This window comes from Erithacus rubecula (assembly GCF_903797595.1).
Source record: "Erithacus rubecula genome assembly, chromosome: 13".
In the NCBI taxonomy this organism is placed as follows: domain Eukaryota; kingdom Metazoa; phylum Chordata; class Aves; order Passeriformes; family Muscicapidae; genus Erithacus; species Erithacus rubecula.
Window position 1 is genome coordinate 4,341,738 of NC_136665.1, and position 21,345 is coordinate 4,363,082.

Genomic DNA, 21,345 nt, shown 5'->3' on the forward strand with positions numbered 1-21,345 from the left:
GCAAACACTGTGGGCATTAGTGAAGACAGGGAAACAAAGACAGGAAAGACACCCACTAAGGTAGCAAGGGAAGCAGGGATCAGTCCCATTTTGTCCTTTAGCCAGGGGTGTGCGAGAGCAATGAGTTACATAAAACTACTGCTCTGGAGTCAGGAAGTGTTTCAGGCTGAGGGCTGGAAGTTTTCAACAAGCTGTGCGCAGGAGGGAATTGAAACCTCCCCTTTCTAGTTATCCCAGTTAACTAGTAACCCAGAATAGAGTTTTGTCAGCCAGATTACAAAAATTACCACAGGGATCTCAACCACAAGTAACCGGATTTAACTTTATTTATTTTCACAACAGTTCAACTCTTTTTAAAAAAAGAGAAATATGATCTAGTTTATTGTGGTGGCTAAATATTGATTTAGGTAACGATCATAAACTTCCCCTTTCCAGCTTCAGAAAATAGATGCATACGGGGGCTTGACACATTCCAAGCACAGTGAATCCAGCTGGCTGCTACCATGACTCTTCTAGGGATAAATTTCAGGGACTAAGAAAAGAGGACGAGTAGGGGAGCAAGCATTCTGCATTATGCAATGATTACATAAGCATTAATTTACACTAGGTAGCTGGGAGTTGTAGCATACCCTCAGAGCAATGAGAAATAATAAAGAAGGGATTATTGTTGCCACAAACTTCCAAGGCTACCAAAAATGGCAAACCAACAACGATCATCAACTGAACTTTAATTTCTGCCTCAAACTCACACCATAGCTTTGCTCGGGACCTGCTAACAAGGACAGGGAGAAGACAGGTGACATTCACTCCTAATTTAAAAGAGCAGCATGGGAAATAATCCCAGCACAAGGCATCCTGAAGCATGAGTCCTCCTTTGTTGTTCCTCCTGATGGCAATGGTATAAGAGAGGAATGATTTCAAAATTATAATAGTGTCATCTGTACCCCAGTCAGTGTCAAAGGAGTTCACGGGCATGACAAGCTCCTCACAGTAACATGTCAAACACCCTCCTGTCCATCTTGCAGAGGAGGAAACTAAATCAAAGCAATCAGGTAGGCATCAGTGCTGAGTAACTCAAGTTATTGGCTCCCTGTCCTATGCTCTAACCAAAAATTCTTTCTTCTCCTTAAATGTAATTTCCTACTTGAAAAAAACATAACACAGGTGTGGATTTTTTTTTAGAACTGTAACAAAGCACAGAACTTCAGCTACATTCCCCTTTTCTGCCTCAGTCTCTAAAGTAATTTCATAGGAATTTTTAAGGACTCTGTTTAATGAGGGAGGCATCACTTGGGAGAAAAATTCAAATTGTTGAGTTTGAGCCTGTGTGCCACCGCATTCCACTGGCACTTCTCCCATCGACTGCAGCCAGAAAAGTGACCGAGAGCACTGGAGAAAGTTAATAAGACCAGGATGAAACACCATCACTGAAAGAACAATCTGTTTCTAGTTTTCCTTTCCAAAGTATTGGTACTGCTAAAGGAGTTTGACAAAAGGCTGCAAAGTTGTTTGTGGCAATCAGACTCACACAAATTGAAGTCACAATGTCACAAGGACCCCCCACCCAAAATACCTAACACCCTAAAAGCTAAGCACATTACAGCCTGGAAAATTACAGGCACCTACTCCTTCATAAGGTTGCTAAAATGAAAATTACCTCTATGGTCAAAAAAGAAATGTATGTTTATATCAGGAGGAAACAGGATTTTTACATAAAAGACATTTTTCTCGCAGGACAACAGGGGAAAAGGTTGTGTGCTGCAACAAATCTTGATTTACTAGCTGGTGGGTGATACCACAAAATAATTAAAATCTGCTCTAACTTTCCAGAAAAAAATTTAAAATAACAAAAAGGTATCACAGCACTGCACATACAGGTGCTTGCTGCTTTGAAGACCCCAAGGAAGTGTTCAAGCACCTGAAGTGAAGAAAAGCCATATAAGCCAGAGAAGAAAAGAAACATTGCTCAGTGGTTGAAGCACAAAACCAGAGAAGAACATGATGTGTTAAGTTCTGCACAGACTCACTCAGTGACCTTGTACAGTTTATCACCTCTTTTGGGACAGGAAGGCTGTGAAGAAGTGTGGTGGAGGCTCTCCTGGATCCACCAGCCAAAACAGAACCTCATTAGATCAGTTAAAAAAGCTTCCTCAAAGAGAGGTAATTTTCTACTGCTAGAGACTTTGCTAGAGACTTGCTCCAGACTTTACAGCTTGACAAGTACAAAGAGGAGTTAATTTGCACTTTTGCTCTCTTGCTTTTGTACAAATACCTTTCTACCCAAAATTTTTGAAAGGTCTCTAACCTTGTATTCTCCCTCCATCTGTGACCTACAGTCTCACTTCCAAAAGCATCTTTCCCTCCCTGTCTTATCTTTTTATATGTATTATCTAGACTAAGTTACATAAGCCACTTGTATCATCACCCAGATTCCTCATTTATCCAAACTCATTTTCTACTGTAATTCCTTTCTTTTCTCAGTTCATACTCTCCCAGAATTAGCTTCCTTGTCCTGCCACCACAACCGGAGAAATAAGATGGATTTTTTCTTTTCCTAGAACCCTCCTTTCCCACTTACGGGTAACAAATATTGCATAGCTTATTTCTGTAAAAACTCCTCATGACAACCATACTGCACTTCTGTAATCGACCAGGAATCCAGAGCTGGAACTCCTGGGGACCATTTTTGATCAGTCTGTTAGGTTCATAGCATGACTTTGGAGGCATTTGCCACATGAACAACATGCAAGAAGCTTGGCACCACAAAGTACCTCACCTCAAAGTAAGAAGTTAGTTACAAATTTAGAAAGTTCTTCAAATCTGAACCAAAGTTTTTTCTCCACTAGCAAACAAATTAGATGGCATCTATCCCCAAACTGTAAACTCCTGTTAGGATTTCACCATCATCTTCCATTTGATAGGGGGGAAAAGAGCCAAGTAGCTTTTAGTCTCTTAGGCACTAATTAGAGGATCTGGAGCAAGCACCAACAGCTCTGCCTGGTGCCCAGATTGCTGCCCAGTCAGCAAGTCACCAAATATTTCACTGACAAAAGAAGCTCTTGAAACTCTTATCAAGGAGGATGTTGCAGGGAAAGTATATACACAAAGTCAAAGGGGGTGGGGGAGGCCAGTGGATATAAAATGATACTGCTATTAACAACTGCCTCCTCCCTCAGAAAAAATAACTTTCGCAGCATTACAACACAACAGCAGCAGAAACATTAACAGCCAGACCCAGAATGTCACATCACCAAAGACTTCAGAATTACAGGCACAAAGGAAGAGTGAGGTTCCTTCTCATGTCCTCTCCATCAGGCCAACAGGCACTGCAAGACTGTGAAGTCTCAACCTCTTTCATACCTGCCTGGTAGGGTGCACATTAAAACCTGAGACCTACAGAAGAGCCTTGGTTCCTGATGCTTTTTAGTAGCCACTAAGTGGGGTGCTCCAGCCCAGGGGTGGGAAAATGAATGGCCTGTAACAGGAAAGTAAGAGGGAAAAGAAAACAAGGGAGAAAAAGAAAGTAAAATAAACCCACAAAATCCCCCACCTGTATCCTACCTGGAAACTGCTGAGACTCATCCAAGAGTAGCATGCTGCTCAGTGCACCGAGGCGAGCTCTGTGCCTGCACACTTGTTCAACGTGGCCTCACACTCTCAGCTCTTCTGCTATTCTTGTCTCAGGGTCTTCAGGACAAAAGTTTCCAGTCACTCCTGACAACTCCTTATCTCTGCCCACAGCCCAGCAAGCACTAAATCCACTCTCACTGGCTGTTCAGTTCGCAGGCGGGAAAAAACTCCTGATAAGACAGTCCAGGGTATAGGCAGGGAAACCTGCACTTAAAGTTTCTGAAAATAACTTTGGTAAATAGCTCCTAGTGCTTGAATCCACCCAGCTGGTGTGACGAGAAGCAGGACGTATATATCCTCCCTGCACCCAGCCGAGACAGACCAGGGTCACTGTTATATAACTAGTTAAATATGCCTCGTGTTCAGCCTAAATAAAAATTGTCACTATCTCCTCCCCTGCTTGGAGAGTCAAGCAGCACAGCCCTGCCCGAGGTAGCTGCTGCTCCACTGGGGACCGACGCCTGGAGCTGAGCTGCCGGGACGCTTTGGCTTCCTTATGTGCTCCCCATCAGCGGGAACAGTCTCAGTTATGCCTGGGAAAAGAGTTTTAGAAGAGAGAAGAGGAGCAGGGAGGCTGAGTGGGTGTGTACGGGGGAGGTCTCTCTCCTCTGGAGCAGCAGAGCTGCACGCCGTACGGATCAGATCCCATTCACTCAGCCTGTGATCCAGTTCAACTAGTGGCAGAGACCAAGACTGAGAATAAAATAAAAATCCTTACATAACCGTTCAGGCTCCGGTGGGGCCCCGCGCAAGGGGAATCCCAACAGACAACAGGAGCTCAGAGCAGGGGACACGCAGGACCGTAACTCTGCTCTGAGTTTCGGAGCACAGAAGGAAAAGTGGGTGGGAAGGAGATGTAAAAAAGGAGTACAGCCTTTCTGGCTTTGAAAACAACTGTGATTTTATGAGCTATTTGCATGATGCCTGCTAATTTGCAAGAAACCTGGACAACTGAGACTGAAACTTGAGCAATTTGATGGAGCCGGTAACCTGTTTGCACACTAACAGGTGGAAGCAGCTTGTAGACCACTCCAAGTTTCTTAGTTTTCAGGAAAGAGCTTGTCAGAATTTGTGGAGTGGGAGATTACTTTAAGTGAGTCTTTGTCCCAGTCACTCACCTGTACCAAGATAGGCACGAGAGAGAATAAACCAATACAGAATAAGCCCTTTAAAGCTGTGTTTGAAACCCATCCTGCCTAACCTTCTTCAGTGTTACAGAGACTTTATCCATGCCAAATTCCCTTCACAGGCGTATACAATGCCAGTAATAAACAGTGAGCCTGGGCTGAGAGACACGTAATGAAATTAGCTGGCTGGTAGTGAGCATTTGTCCATGTAACAAAGTCAGCTGTTTATTGAAACAACTGTTGAGGGAGTGCTGGGAAACCAGCACATGCACAAGAAACTCAAAGCAGGCAGTGTCTGACCAGCCCAGCACAGACCTGTAGGAATCCAGGACAATGAGCTGCACTCAAAACAGCAAAAGCTGATCTAAAGGTCTGCAAGCACAGCCAGGGCAGAGCCCAGTTCCCCTTTTTGTGACTCCAACCATTTTTATTTGACCTTTTATTTGAGAGAGTAGCAGGGCACTGTGAATGCTTGCTGCCATCAAAACACCCTCAGTACTTCAGAGTGCATCACAACTTTGAAACAAACCTAAGATGCTTTTTCATAATTAGAACTATATAAATTTTACAAAAACAAACAAACAAACAAACAAACTGTATTACAATTAAGACACTCCTCTACAAGAGAGCCTTTCACCTATGTCACAGATTCAAACAGCCTGGCTGGCATACAATGTTTATCAAGGAGGAAAAGAGGGACAAATATATTTAAAAAGTGCATAGCCAAGGATCTTGTAACAGGCCTTATAAGGACTTTGTACGGCTGGAATAAATAAGCAAACATGACCTCAGCATCTGACCTAACATATTTATGAAACTGGAAAGCAAGATTTAAAAACAAGTACTGGGTAAATGCAAGTGGGTATTTGCAAAGCATGCAGTGCTGACTTTGGCTGGGAGAGAGTTAATTTTTTTCCTAGCAGCTAGTATGGGGCTATGCTTTGGATTTGTGTTGGAAATAGAGCTGATAATAGAAATGCTTTTGCTGTTGGTGAGCAGGGCTAACACACAGTCAAGGCCTTTTCTGCTTGTGACACTGCCCCACCAGTGAGGAAGCTGGGGATATACAAGGAATTAGGAGAGGACACAGTTTGAAAAGCTGACCCCAGGTTCCCCCAGGGATATCCCAGCCCATATGGTGTCATGCTCAGCATACAGAGCTGGGGGAAGGAGGAGGAGGAGAGGGGGGATGTCCGAATGATGGCATTTGTCTTCCCAAGTCACTGTTACTGTGATGGAGCCCTGCTTTCTTGGGGATAGCTGAACACTAGCCTGCCCATGGGAAGGAGTTGGTGAATTCCTTGTTCTGCTTTGCTGTTAAACTATCTTTATCTCAACCCACAAACTTCATCACTTTTACCCTTCCAATTCTCTCCTCCATCCCACCAGGGCATAGTGAACAAGTGGCTGTGTGGGGCTGAGCTGCCAGCTGGGGTTAAACCACAACACAGCCATGTTACAGCAGTCAAGCATAAGAAAAATGGAAGTTCTATACACTAGGGGAAAAGGAAACCTATACCTGTCCTTCTGCATACAGCAATAAAAGGGAATTTACTTCTTCACCTTAGTGTGCAAAATGGAAAAAGAATTTTTCTAGCTCTTCTACTCACAACAGCCTGCTGGTGAGGCCACCACTGTCATCCAGGATAAATACATATTCACACAAGCAAGAATTAGATCTGCCTGAAACAGTCAGTTTATAAAATTATCTCCTCATGGAAAGTAATCTTGTTACAGGTAAGTCCATTTACTGAATAGCTTTTCCATGAGGCCAGTCTTACCTGTAAGGAACAATGTTCTCCCCTTTGGGGTCTGAAATCTTACCCAGCTGTCACACCTCACCTTCCTCATCCCAAACCACAAGCTCTTTGCAATTGTACAAGCTGTGCTATACATCACAAGAGGCTTCTCAAAAAGCTTCTGTCATGTGAGAGATTCCCTTGCTAACAATTTAGGAGATTACCTGTTAAAAAAAATCCAAACACTGTGAAGTGTGTATTTTCATACTTGACTGTAAAGTGTTTCAGGACACCAGTTCCTCTGTATAGCAAAAAACATTATCAAAGTGAAGTCAGTTAAACTAAATAAATCAACCAAAATGTCCCAAAACATGCATTCCCTTCAAGGTGGAGAAGCTCTTTCTCCAGTCCCATGCCTGTTGTTCACCTTGAACCTCTCAATCCCTGCTCCACAGGCTGAGCAGCTCCATGACTGCTCAAGACTGACCCGATCCAAGCCCAGTGAGGACAGCATCAGAGAGAAGCACTGGGTCTATGATGTGCCCCTCTGCTCTTGGCCCTTGCAAGCTGGGTGCTTCCCTTCTCTTCAGGCTGTTCATGCTCATCACCACCCCATGAAGCAGCTCACCCTCAGCTGCTCCATGCTGGCTGCACAGACCTTTCCCCACCCCACAGCTTTCTCCCAGCCTGCTCCACATCCACCAGCTCCTTCTGCACACCCCACTGATCTCCACTGCACAGGGAAGCTGCCTATTAACCCAAATTGTTTGTAAGTTACTGAAGGTGAACCAGGCTTGACAGCACATTTCACTTTTGATTAGCACCTGCTAGTAGCACACACACATCATTACAGCCACTTTCCCTGTCCCAGTTTCCATGCTGTTTTAGCAACACAGAAAACACACAACAATACCAGGTTTGAGTTGGACATGGTATAAGGTGCTGTTTATCCACCCAGAACAGTTCAGACAGAATCACACTTGGACTCCACAACACTGTGTTAGCAACTGAGTACTTCTGGGCTTTGAGAACCATTTGCTTTTTAAACAAACACTGCACTGCAAATAAAAATTCTTTTTGATAAGATCTAAACCAACCATGGAAAACCAGAGTTTTTCCATTGACTTTAGTGAGTTTTAGACTGAACCATAAAGCAAAAAATGTGATAAATGTTTTTTTCTCATTTTATTTTATTCATATAAATCTTAGTGTCTTTTCTTTCCCAAATTCATCTAAACCGTAAGTGGGGGGAAGTTGTACAAAGTGTAACAAAAATCTAGTTGCATGAAACACAGGAAGTGACACAATGCAGTGCCTCTTGCAAATGCTTTTCACACTGGCACTGTGGCAAAACACACTGCTTGAGATTCCAAGGCTTTCAAAGGTTGTTTAAATGTACCAAAGAAAACAAGCTGTTACTAGACAAGATGTTATGATTCGAAGTCAAGAATTTATACTATAGATATTTATCATCATTTTAACCAAAATTAAAATCCATTGAGTTACAATCCCAAGTACAAGAAACTGATTCCTCATGTCTATAACTTGCTAAATTTCTCTGCTGACATAGATGACACAATGGATTTGTGCACCACTGAAGAGTTTTTTGGTACAACTTTAATTTCATTCCATTCATTTTCAGCTATGTGCAAATTGGACATAAATCAAAAGCTGAGTACACAAAAGTACCATTTTTAAATTGCTTTTACCAGTTGAAGTATTTAAATACTTTACATAGATGAAGATTACCTGCAGATGTTTTAATTGCAAAATTTCTTTGGACAGAGATTTAAACTAGAAGTTTCTGTTCACCTAGTCCAAAAAGATTTTATCTTGTAGCTTTCTCCTGCCTCATTCCTATTTGCATATTTGCAAGTGAAAATAAAGTCCTCTGACTCCTACTTAGAATTTCTTTGAGAGTGAGTCAGTGAACTGCATATTGAAGAAAATGTGAACAAGACATTTTAAATATCTGCAGTACAAAACACTGTTAATAAAAAAATACTTTGATCCAAACAATGAACCTGACACTTCCAGAAGTTTAAAAGTTCAGTGTTGCAGTTTCTTTAAAGCCTAAGTAAGAAGTTAAAAGGACAAATAAAGGAAATAACTTTGATGTGATATTATGTTTTAAAAACTGAAGAATATTTCTAATTTAATTAAAACAGTTCCTCACCTTTTTCCACACTTTCATTTCATATTACACTCATATAACATATAGCTACATGCACATTTTATTTAACCAGTCATTAAAATCAGCACAATATCACATAAATTAGGGGGAAATTACATTAAGGACCCCTTGCATGGCTTTAAACTCAGATGAAAATCAAAGAAGTGTTTCATCTAGTACATTTAAACATAAAGCAGGTGCTGCCTAAAATGTAAACCTGAGGATTTTCACTTCGGCTTTTTTATACTCATCAGGTGAATTTGGCAAAGTGACTTTGCCACTCCTTACCTGTTCAAGAGGGAAAATACCACATTACAAATTTGCTAATTAGTTTCCATATGATTTCATCACCATTACAGAAGTTGCAGATGAGGGAATACAGTATCTATTAGCAATGGAGAGGTGTGGTACAAAGCTGACAATTGCAAACATACACGGGGAAAAAAGCAAACAGGTCAGAGGAGCAGTGGGACTGTCCTTCTGGTTTTATGAAAGTAAAAAAAGCAACTTTTTGGCCAATAAAGCACAACCTCTATATCCAGCAAAGCTTATCAGAAAAGCAGGAAGACCACTCGGAGCAATTCTTTGTTTAGTTAATGATTGCTCACTCGCTGACCCTGCTCCCCACACCTTCATGCTACTCTCGCATTTGTGACAGCTTTAAGAGAAGAGATAAAACAGAGGAAAAAAAACATTTGAGAAACCCCAGATACATATATATAGAAAATGCAGAGCCATGCACGTGGGCTGCTCCTGAACTGCATGGAAAGATTCCTATTCTGTATTCCATCATACGCAACAGATCAAAGGGAAGGAGGGAGAAGAGAGGGGGAAAGCGTAGCTGGTTATAACACCGCATCATTTCACGGGATCTGCCAGTCCCGCGCCCAATTGGCGGCTCCGAAGGAAGCAGAGCTCTGGCGTCATCACCTCCTTTTAAAGAAGTAAAGCAAGTCATTACTCCAGGTTATGTAACGCTCAGACTGTGCCAGACTCCGTGCCACCCTCTCAAAAAGGAAGCCGCTGTCACAGAGCCTGCGAGGCGGGCAGGGCAGTCACCGACGCTTTCCTTCGGAGCCTCCCCCTGCCCGGGACAAGCCGCGGAGACCGGGAAGGAATCCTGGCGTTGGGACAGAGCAGACAGCCGGCAAAGGCTCAGGCACCGACCCGCAGCATCGGCACTCCGCAACCCCCTGCGCAGGGGGCTGCGGGACAGCGCTCCTCAGCATCTCATCCTTCCTTCCCACAGCGGCCCTCAGGCCGCACCTCACCCGCCGACATAACCCAGGCCACAGGGTTAGGCAGAATGCTGCAGTCGGTCAATAAAGCCCCCGAAGCTCCGGCACCACTCCTCCCACACTCCTCCCTGATCTACTGGAGAACAAGCCTGTAGGGAAAAGACCTTCACTTGCAGGCAAAAGACCCCCACCTGTAGGGAAAGGACCTCCACGGCCCTCCCACCACCGAAACTGCCCCAACACTACACAATGCCCACACACGCAATCTGCAGCTTCGGGAGATAACAAAGCCTCCAGCGCTGGCCTCCAGCAAAGCACCCAAGAGGATTTTTCTTTAACATCACCAATTAGTGAGTCCGATAAATCCAGTTTAAGGAAGTTGGGTGCAGCAGGGTCTGCACAACGTGCTGGGGACAGGGACCCTCGCTGGCTGGGCAGGGCCAAGCCCCTCAGACTGCACACACAAACATCACTATGCTCTGACCCACACTCCCGGGAAACCACCTGGATAAAAACAATGGGTAAAATCTGCAGCCTTCTGTAACAAAGCAAAATCCCCAGACAATCAGTGGGGCTTTTGCCTAAATGACAGGCAAACCTCTGCAGTTTCAATGTAATCCTTCACTATTACTCAGTAACCAGGTCTGTGAATGCCACCATCCCTGTTTCTTTCTACCTCTGAAACTAACTGCAAATTTTGTATTTTATTCAGCTGGATCATGGAAACATAGAAGCCAGCCAGCTCCTCATTTTTTGGGTTTTAGGAAAACAATACAAGTCTCGAACATAAGGTTTGTGGACACAGAAAGTGATACAAAGCTCTTATCACTTTCAGGAACTGAGAGAACAACAAAAACCTCCTCAACTCCTTCGTTATAGCACATCACCTGTAAAATGCATCCACTGTCTGCAATTGGATGCACATTTACTGAGTCACCCACAACCATCTGAGGTTGAACCAAACACTCTGCATCTGTATGATAAAGTACATTTAAGCATTCTGATGCATAAGACTCATTTTTTAACATAAAGCAGTTTCCTATGGCAATTTGATTAAGTTTAAACACATGTCAATAGACAGGATATTGGTTGACAAGTACATTCTTTTACAGGTAGTGATTGCTTTCATACCTCTTATGTTACCACACAACCCTCCCTCTTAGCAGGCAATTATTGGCTTGGAAGACAGACTACATAAAGCACAAAAACCTACCTGGCTTTTAAAGAACACCAAAGTGCACAGTGGTACATAGAAGTTCACATTTGGCTCTTTACTAAGACTGGAGCCTTCACATAGGCAACAAACCTAGACTTGAGCAGAGGTCTGTTTCCCCCAGGATTTGCCCCTCCAGCTTCCTTGGAAATAGTACTGGTGGGCTCTAGAGGGAGCTGCATCCAGCCCCAAGCAATCAAAATAAAACAATCTACACAGAGAAGTCCATCAGGAATGAAAAAGTGAGATTATGTCAATCATCACCCTACCCTTTCCCCAAGAAATCCACCTTGTGCACTGCAAACATCCACTTGTAGATTAAATTGCAGGACTATGACTTATGGGGACTCACCACTCTGGCACAGGTACATACAGAACACAGAGGAGTTTACAATTAAAGCCTCCCTCATTATTATCTTCAGTGCTTTTAGATTTAGGAAAGTCTTTACTTGTGTTTCTTTCCATATCTTTTGCTCCAACTCATCCACTTTCAAACAATAAAAAGAGCCTGCTCCCTCCTCCAAGTTCACCCTGATGGGCTTGTGCCTTTCCTTAGCCCCAGCACGTGCCTCCAGCTAAACAAGGACAGGAGATCAAAGCACACATCACCAGTCTGAGGCAGGAAGCACACAGCACCCAAGGCCACTGTGTCACACACTGCAGCAGATGGAAGCAGGGCTCCTCAAAGAGCAGCTCTGTTCTCTGAGGCTGCCTCGACCTTGGGATGCCCATTGGCCCTTGGTGCCACCTGGAGACACAGCTGTGAAAGGTCTCCTTCTAAAAGGAGTGGAGAGATTAAAGTATTAAGTACCAACTGCTTTTCCTTTTCTTAAGGAATAAATTAAATTTTCTAGCAGATAGGAGGGACAACTTAAAATCAGTGTTTCCTAAAAGAACATGCTGTGCATTCTAGTCAAAAGTAGAAGGCAAAAGCTTCAGGTTGTTTGAACAAATCTCCGTTTACCAACACCAGCAGGATCATTTGTTTCAGGTAAAAAGTTCAGGGAAATTACTTTCTAACTGCAGTTTCTTTTTTCTTCTTCTTTTTATCTCCAGCAGGATAGGCCTTTCTAAATATGGATATAAAATTATATAGAATATGATAACATTTAGCAACATAGGAGACTGTCTCCATACTCTGTCTCTCATTTCATACAGGTAAGTATAACATGACCTAACTCATAAGAATAACTACAGTCAAAAAGCAAAAATTCACATGTTTGAGGAGAAGCCTGCAAAATGATCAGATTTATACCAAAGACTTTCCTCTCTTTCCCAGTAATGTCAGAAAGTTACTCTGTTCCCAACCACACACATCCAGCTGGGGACTCCTACACAGCCCAGTTTTGTTTTGTTCCAGCATTTTGTTGGGGAGAAGAAAAGATAGAATGCTTTGGGGTGGGAAGCACATCAATAACACCATCTCCAAAATGAGCAGCAGCTCTCTGTACCTCAAGGATGCATTCATGTATCATTCAAAGAAATATTAACCCACACTTCCATGTGACTTTAAAAACAGTTTTCCAAAATAATTTCAGCTTTTATAACTACAGGTGCTAATGAACTTTCTAGAAAGTATGGTGTTAACTACTCAGCAGATTGGACAAAGAAATTGCCCAGGCAGCTATGAATTGATTTCCCTTTCAATGTAATTGCACCCCACAACGATGACCCACAAAGAGCTAATAATAAAATACTAAACAAAATCCATACTTGCTGTAATTTCATGCCAACATTTTTTCCTCAACAACTAAGTGAAAATTGTAGAAAAAGCGGGCCAAGCAGTACCCCTTTCAATGAACACACTTTCCTCTAGTGAGGGTTCAAGGGAAGAAGAGATCTTTTCAAGCTTGGATCAGCAGTGGCTCCCATCTGAGGTAAAGAACTTCTGCCTTGGTATCAAGGAAGGAAGCTCAAAACTGTGAGTACCAAGTGGCAGCTCAAGTTCAAGCAGAAAGCATCTACTGAATCACACTGTGGATCACGCTGCAGAAAGGAAAGGTTTGAGCTATCAAAGGTCATAAGCAGGATGAGCAGTTTTAAGAGGTTAGGGTGAGGAAAAGGGTCTCTCTTTTGCCTCACTCACCCAACAATCTCTCAGATGTTTGAGATTTCCTGCCCTAAGAAGGAGCTGTAGTGGCAAAATATCACTACACCCATGTGTCCTCCTCTCCTGGACTTGCTGTTCTGTACCACTAACCAACTGTGCTTCTCATTTACTCCTCTTTAGGAGTCTGTGTGTCCACAAAACTCCACACAAACAAGACTTAGTTTGTTCCAGCACTTGGTCAGGGAGTAGAAGGAAGAGCATGAGTCTAAGCTGGGAAGAGGGAGCTCCTCCAGGTCTCCAGTATTCAAACAGAGATGCCACAGAGCTTGCATGTTCCCAGCCCTGGGAAAGAAAGAGGGGACAGGAAAGGAGAAGAAATGCACAACATAGGAGACAAGGCAAATTCCACAGTTTGTCTTATCACAGCAGTATCATCTAATATATTATTATTTGGTGTTGCCTGGTATCTTTGTACAATAAAAATTGCAGCACTACTGTAGTACTGGAAAATTGTTCACTAGTATAGCCTAAAAGCACTAATTCCAACCCCTGTCTGCTGTACTATGCATCTGTAATGCAAGCACAACCAGAAGCCTTTGAGGACAGTGTCTGAATGCTTGTGCTCATTAAGACATCTTTGAGAGAACTGAACAACAACTTCTACCCTGAACTGTACTTTAAGAAAGTGTTTAACCCATATACTCAGAGGTAAGAAAACAAGCAACTTGCCATCACTATTAATAGCAGAATTGCAGCAATATGTATGAATAAGAGATAATGAATTCCAGAGACATCAGTCAGAATAATCCAGAGACATTCCCAAAATAGAAAAACAGAACAGTACAGTGGGATTCATTCAAACACTCAACAGCTTTCCTTGGGAATGCTCTGAGGTATAAACGGTCCATGCATTTGAAATTATATCTAAAATCCATATTGGAGATTTGTTACCTCTTTGCTCAAATTAGCTTTTATTTCTATGGAGTCCTACACAGCCCTGAGCAACCAGGATCAGAGAAAAAGTGCAGGACTTGAAACAGCCCTTTATCTCTACAGTCATCAGTACTTCACATTTCTAGTGAGAACGATCCAGGGAGTTAACAAAAGAAGTTCCTAGCAGTCACGAATTGCTATCACAAAATCAAACATGATAAAACAGGTGCTGCAACCCACAAGTGATGAGAAAACAGATGAAGTGGGCAGGGATGACAAGGCTGGAAAAGCAGTGGCAGCCTCTGGCTAGGATTGAATCGTGCTGCTGGGACGGGTGTGCAGTCTGGCACAGAAGGGGAAGGGGCTGTGAATAGAATAGGTATGTTCTGGAAGGAACATCCTAGGGGGAAAAAAACACTAAAGCTGTAAGAGCTCCTACACATGATGCTCAGGTTCATTAACTGGCCACCACCAATGAAATGGATAAAGGATGTAATCCATGTGGCTATTAGCTTTGACTTCCCCAGAAATATTCAGAAAATTAGCTTTTCATGCTCTTTTGTTTCCTTGAGGGCAGGAGCAAAAGTTGAAGAGCTGTGCTCTTCAATACTGTACTATACAACCTAAACTCTAGACCACCTATAGGACAGCCTATGCTAAATGCAAACAAAACTGAGCAGAAATAAGAAAAATGCACCAAAACTGAAGATAGCAATCAAGTACCAGAATGTAAAAACAACTTCTAGAAGAATATGAAACTGAAACTACACACAAGGATTAACTTCACACACAACATGTACCAGAAAGACAAAAACAAGTTAAAAATGCAAAACACAAGTCACTGCTAAGTCTGAGATGATATTATTGACCACCACCAAATGTGGATAATATTACATCAACACTGGAAAGTTCTTAAGTTATTTGAGCCACCATCAATACATGGAAATCCTAAACAAAGCCATTAGTTTGCAAGCAAACTGTAAAAATGTTATTTTTGTAATTGATATAATAGCTATTATTTAAAACAAGTAATCAGTTTTAGTTTGGAGAAAATATTTATGCAGTCTGTCACCCCTCCAAGGAAATAGCTGTGAAAGATTAATAATCATCTAAAGCTTAGAGTGGTAGAAATATTCACGAGCCCATCCTCAAGGGAAAGATCCCCCCAGGATCCCCAGTGGTATCAGAACAACCACAATACCAGGAGGGGAGGAGAACAGCACAGCTGGGAATAGGGAGAACAAAGTTTTAACTGAAATTATTAAAATTAAGCTCTTTAAAATCTTCATAATATAAACATTAGAGCACTGCATCCCTTCTTATGAATAAAACTGTCTGTTCCAAATATGGTATTTATGAATGAGATCAGTCTACAAAGGGACAGGGCTACAAACATCAGATGGGCAAAATAAAATGAACCTCTTAATTCTGAAGCTGGTTGCATTTCATAGGCTAAAGAGCAGGAGACTGGTTTATATTAGATCTAAGGTGATACAGATGCCAAATGACATTTTGGAGGCAGTGTGTAGCTCTAAGGAGATATCAGGAAAAGCAGACTGGACACCTCCACAGAAGATAATAATTATATATCTAAGCATCCAGAAAGCATTCTGATATTGTGGCAGACAGAATTAAAGCTGAACAATCTGAAATATCAGAGGCAATCTAGCTCTGCTCAGCTCATGGGAGTTTTCCCTTGTACCGAATGAACAGCCATAAAAATACTTTATGTAGCTTTACCTAAATTCTTTTTACTGTTACTCATTCTTTTCTACATTTGTTAAAAATTATTTTTAATTAGTCACTACAAATATATAAAACATAAACAGATATTTCTAGTGTTTTAACATGAAAATAAATAGCTGTCATTAGCAGCTCACTACATTGATCTTGTTTGCTTTGGAAAGAATACTCCTGACAAACAACTTTGAGTATTCACTCACAATATTACAGATGTTGATGATAAAGTACATAAATCTATTATAAAATAACCATGGGAATGACCCATTGGACATGACATACAGACACTCCCTTCTATTAATAAAAGTTTGGCAAGCACATCACACTTCCTCCTGCTCCACTGGCTGCAGGGTCCTGTGAACAAAGTGACATCATCATCACCAGTCTCTGAGACAGATCATCTGTGACCTTGTAACTCTTATTTGTGTTGATATTGGGAATTCCCTGTTTCTCACCTGAACTAGCACTTCCATTTCTGCTACTTTGTCACTAGAAAAAGCCATCACGTGAATAAAAAAAGAGAAATATGTTTTTTGGTGTAAACATTTTTATGAAAGCATTTAAAATCAAAACAGCATCTTCAAGTAGCACATGGCTGAATGTAGCAACAAACAAATACCACTCAAGGACAACAATTTATTTTGAAGCCAAAAATCCTTCAGTAACTAGAAGAGAGAGGTATCTGTTTTTGGCACAGTCTATGCTAAGAAAAGGAAGACTACTCTCAGCTGGTTTAGGTAGGTGTATTCAAATACCTGCATACCCTGTGAAGTTATTAAAAATTGCAGTTTTAAAGGAAGCAAATACAGCCCCTCCTGAGGCTCTGGCTACAGTTTTGTGGTACAAAGAATTTGATGGCAAATTCAGCATGGGGAATTCCCACCTGAGCTCTGCATTGCTGTCTGTGTGCCCTAGAACATCAGCCCTTCTGGACCAACAGACAATTCTATGATCATACTGGAACCCAGAGCAGTTAACCAGTAACACTCAAATGTAACCTGCACAGCACAGGCTCACAAACACCTGTATTAGCACTGGCCTGAACTGTTCCTCTCCTGAAAGGGAGAGTAGGGCAGGTGGAACTAGGTGAGGATAGAAGGTGACAGCTTACTTAGCACTTCCATCTTTCATCTTGTAAAACAAACAAAGGAGAACTCAACCTGCAAGCTGGCAGAAAATATTTTCCAGTTGCTAAAGATGATACTGTGAATGAGTAATATTTGTCCATAGCATCCATCACACTGTTTATGTATGGGGCAAGCCAATTACATAAATAGATTTATTTTCACCACATCCTTTAAAAAATACAAGTAATTGTAAATTAACTTATTTACTTCTTTATATAATTGCTTCCCCAAAATTTGAAGCTATTTAAAAAATTCTATCCTCCTTACAATTTATACTTGTGGCTTGTTTCGATGATGAAAATATTTTTTGGCCAGGAGACCATATTATACATTAAATACCTATTTAAACTAAACAGGCACATAAGAACTTCTCCCTACCAAGAGCTGGACAAATCCTAACCCTTACACCATCTCCCAAAGGGTGGCAGCCAGTTTTCTGTAGGCATGCATATTCCCAACCCCATTCACTCACCACTTTCATCAAGTAAGTCCTCCTCGTCATCCCCATCATTGTCCTCCTCCATCGCCTCCTCCTCATCTTCCTCCTCCTCCTCTTCCATATCCTCCTGCTCCAAGTCCGGGTCCAGGTCCGGATCACTCCCTGAGATTGACTCGTCTGACATGATTCCCAGTGGTGCTCCTTGTGCATTACCTGCTCATGTTCTACCGTGAGGCAGCCCTGCAAGGACACCAGAGAGCAACGTGAGCCCAGCAAATCCCAACTCTGAGCCTCAAGGCTCAGCACCATAGCAGGATTACTGCACATAAAAAACGAAACCAGCATTTAAAATAATGCTTAGATAACAGACAAAGCACGAAATCCTGTGTAGGAATGGATCATAATGATACAGGCCCAGCACTGAAGAATCTCCATCTTTTCATTGGTATCCTTGACATTCACACAGAAGGAAGATTCCTGGTATCAATGCCTGATTATTCAGAGATGCAAAAATTAATAAATTATGTGAACAATTTCAGAACACAACCACCCCATCAGAAAGCATACAGAAAAGAATCAGTGTCAGCATCCCCTCTGGATACCTGTTACCATGATCCCTGCAAACACCATCACAGTGTGCAGATGTGGCTCAGAGACAGAAACCCTCTCCTGCCTCAACTGTACCCACTGCCAAGGTCACCCAGCTCCTCAGCACAGCCTGCCTGAGCTCTCTGACCCAGCACACAACAAAAACCTGTTACCTTCATAGTTCAGGCAGAGGACAACAAAGACCCAGTTCTAAAGGTTGAATTCCCTTTCTAAAACAGGGCAGGAAGAAAAGTAAACACAAAGGAAGGCTGGATCAGACAAAATTTGTATTTCCTTTCTCTCAAAGACAAGAACTGGGGTTGGCTGTGCATAACTTCTCTGTTACACCAATCCAGTTCATCACAGCAGAAATTGTGGTAAAACATAAAAATAAAGCCTGAAGAGATGATCAAGACAACCACAAAGTCACCAGTTTATCTGTTCAAATCATGCACTGTCACTTCTGGACAGTGATGGATTCTCCTAAGCACTCCTCTTCCATATACCCAGAATGATCCTAAAGGAGTCATGTAAGATGGATGGAAAAAAAACCACAACCAAGAAAGGAAAATAAAGAAGGCATCTTGATCTTAAGCTAAGGATGTATTCAAAAATCAAGCTGCAGAAGAATTGCTACCCACACATTCTCCAGAAAGCTATAAAGAAAGATGAAGGAAACATTTCCTCATCACTCACATCCCACTGTCCCCTACTTATACCACATTTCCACTGTAAACTATAAAATGGTTGAGAACTATCAGGCACTTAAAAACAAACAAAGAAAAAACTACTAAACCACAAACTTCTAAGCAGATAAGGCAGTTCAAATATCTACAAACACTTAAAATTTCATTTAACACTTACATTTCATTTTAAGCTGTGTTTCAGCAGTTACCAGATTAGCTAAAAAACCTGAAGGTTAAAAACAACACCCGTGTAGACCCCTGTAGTAGGGCTGGAAATCTAACTGTTGAGTACACTGAATTATTCCAGTTGTAGTCATCAACTCCTGCTCTGCCCCTCTCAGCTCCTCAACATTGAAGAGTGTCAGAAAGAAAGTAAACACATGGAAGAGAAGGCTTTGCATGGATGGTCTTTGGAACAGGAAACCTTTCACCACTCAGTCCCAGGAGCACTTAACCACCAGGCTGAGACAACTGAAGTCCCTCCACTACTACATGTGTCATACAAAGTAAGTTGGCTTAGTCAAGCAGATGGCAAAAAAGGCCAAAACCTGAATTAGCTCAAGTGGAACTGTGCCAGTTTATACAAGCCAAAGATATTAATTCAGCTTCTGTGTCTGCTGGTAGGCAGGAACAAGCCCAGTTGCTGTCAGGCTGCTGCAATACGGTCACCTACAGCATCCCTTGTCTTCTGATGTCTGGTGACTTCAGTCAAGGGCTGCATACACAAAGCCATCTATTATCAGAAGTTTTGCCTAACAAATGTGCTAATGTCTATGTGTATTTCAAAACACTGGCTTATTTTTTCTTCCACATAAAACTAACCAACCAAATAATATGCATATTAGCAACCTGGTAATATGGCAGGAATGAACTCTCCTCCACAAACAGCAGAAAAAGCAGAAGTGCTGTAATGTCACTAAATGCTCCAGGTCACAGAATGACATGACACAGTTTCTCCCATCAGTATCCTCCTCTGTGTCATTCTCTCATGTTCTGTCATTTGTCCCAGAACCTTAAAATAAATAAAAAAAAACCCAAATCAAAACACAAAATATTCACTGAAAATTGTTTAAAGACAAGGATATGGGTCTCTGTATTTCTACAGATAGTGGAGAGCAGCTCTTCCCCAGACTGGAGTACAAAAGGGCTCGAATCTAAGCTTGATTTTTGTTGAGCAGTAAGAACATGTTCTATATAAGCCTGACACCCTCTCAGCAGCCCTGGCTATATGCAGGAGAGTTAAAAAAGGTTTTGAAAAGACTTAATGAAACTTTGCCGAGCTGGGTGAAACGAAGATGGGTAACTCCCCCGTGCCTGTTGTGGCGCTGCTTTTGTCCCTGTCCCTTCCCCGCCGCAGGGTCCCGCAGCGCTCCCACCCTGCCTGGTGGCACTGGGAGCAGCAGCAGGTACGGCAGCACAGCCCGAGCCTGCCCTCGTTTCTCACACCGATCTGACCCACTTCGGAGCCTCCCACCAAGGGCAATTATACAACAGGGCCAGATTGTGGCTGCCACTACTGTTTTATGGCTGAGTTATTCCAACCTGCCCCATCCCCTGCCTTTGCACACGCAGGCAGGCTGTGCTCAGTGTTTAATCGCTGGAGCAAGGGCGCTTTGCGAGAGATAAACTGATTACCTGCCCCAGGGCTCTCCCCAGTCCTGCACTGCATTGCCCAGAGCTGGTCCGGAGAGGGATGTGTGCCTGAGGAGAGCTACAGCTCCAAGAAATCCAAACCAAACCCTCTGCACCTCCCTTACAGCAGCCAGCCAGCACAGTGCCTCGACAGCAGTGAGGCTGCTGAGAAACCGGGCGGGGATATTAGAGAGAAACACTTGGAAAAATTCCTCTTGCTTACTCAGGGAGGAAAAAAGAGCTGTCATGTTTATCCTACTCAGAAGTTAAACCCTGCAATCAACTGCACATCAAATTAACATCCAAGACAGCCTCTCTCATGTATTATGTCCTGTCTTTCAACAAAGATAAAAATAGTTCTGAAGTTTTTTGGGGTTTGCTTTTTTAAGGTAGAACACTTCAGATAGTAAGTAAATGCCATGTGCTGATGACTGCCTCCTCCTCAAGCTTGCACAGAAAGGAGGCTCACTTCTAGACGAGGAAAACTTGAGAATTTGGACACATTTCTGTTGTCTTCATGTTTTTCTTTCACTCTGCAAAGCTTTAAAATCACTTCTCACCTATAAAGTTGAGAGAGAAATGTGAAAGCAACTTTCCCCCTTCTACATGATAGTTGTTCACAGCAGGGCTGTGTTTGCCATGAGCCAAACTCTTTGGTGAAACAGCAATCATCAGGGAATGTGGGGACTTATGGCATTTCTGCACATAACTTTCATCAGAGGATCCAGTAGCACTGTAAACACTAAACCATTATTTAATTAACTATTACAAACACCATTGAGTAAAAAGCAAGGATGCAGGACAAGGGCAGAATGGAGTCCTTCCTCACTTGAGGAGAAAGTGCAGGGTTCCCCTGTATCTATAGAAAACCACAAAAGCCAAAGGGACTTTCCAGAAGCTCTTTGCTCACTGCAACACAAGTGATTTAGGCACAGGACATGCTCCTTCCTGAGTACACACCATCCCATGCAAATCCCTTCAGAAAGGGCAGGTTTAACACTAATGCTGCTCCAGTGCTGAACAGTAAAGA

At 42.4% G+C, this 21,345-nt stretch overlaps 1 protein-coding gene across 3 annotated transcripts in view; it reads right to left on the reverse strand.

Moving 5' to 3' along the window:
- Positions 1-21,345, reverse strand: part of RAD54L2 (RAD54 like 2) — a 67,246-nt gene that overhangs the window by 28,501 nt on the left and 17,400 nt on the right. For 2 of the 3 annotated variants that reach the window (XM_079317255.1, XM_079317253.1), the window contains exon 2: positions 17,443-17,649. In XM_079317255.1, the coding sequence (XP_079173381.1) occupies positions 17,443-17,593 (151 nt within the window). In that variant the 5' untranslated portion in view covers positions 17,594-17,649. Of the gene's footprint in view, positions 1-3,561; positions 4,307-17,442; positions 17,650-21,345 lie in introns of those variants that run through there. The other variant, XM_079317254.1, reaches the window with a different exon arrangement.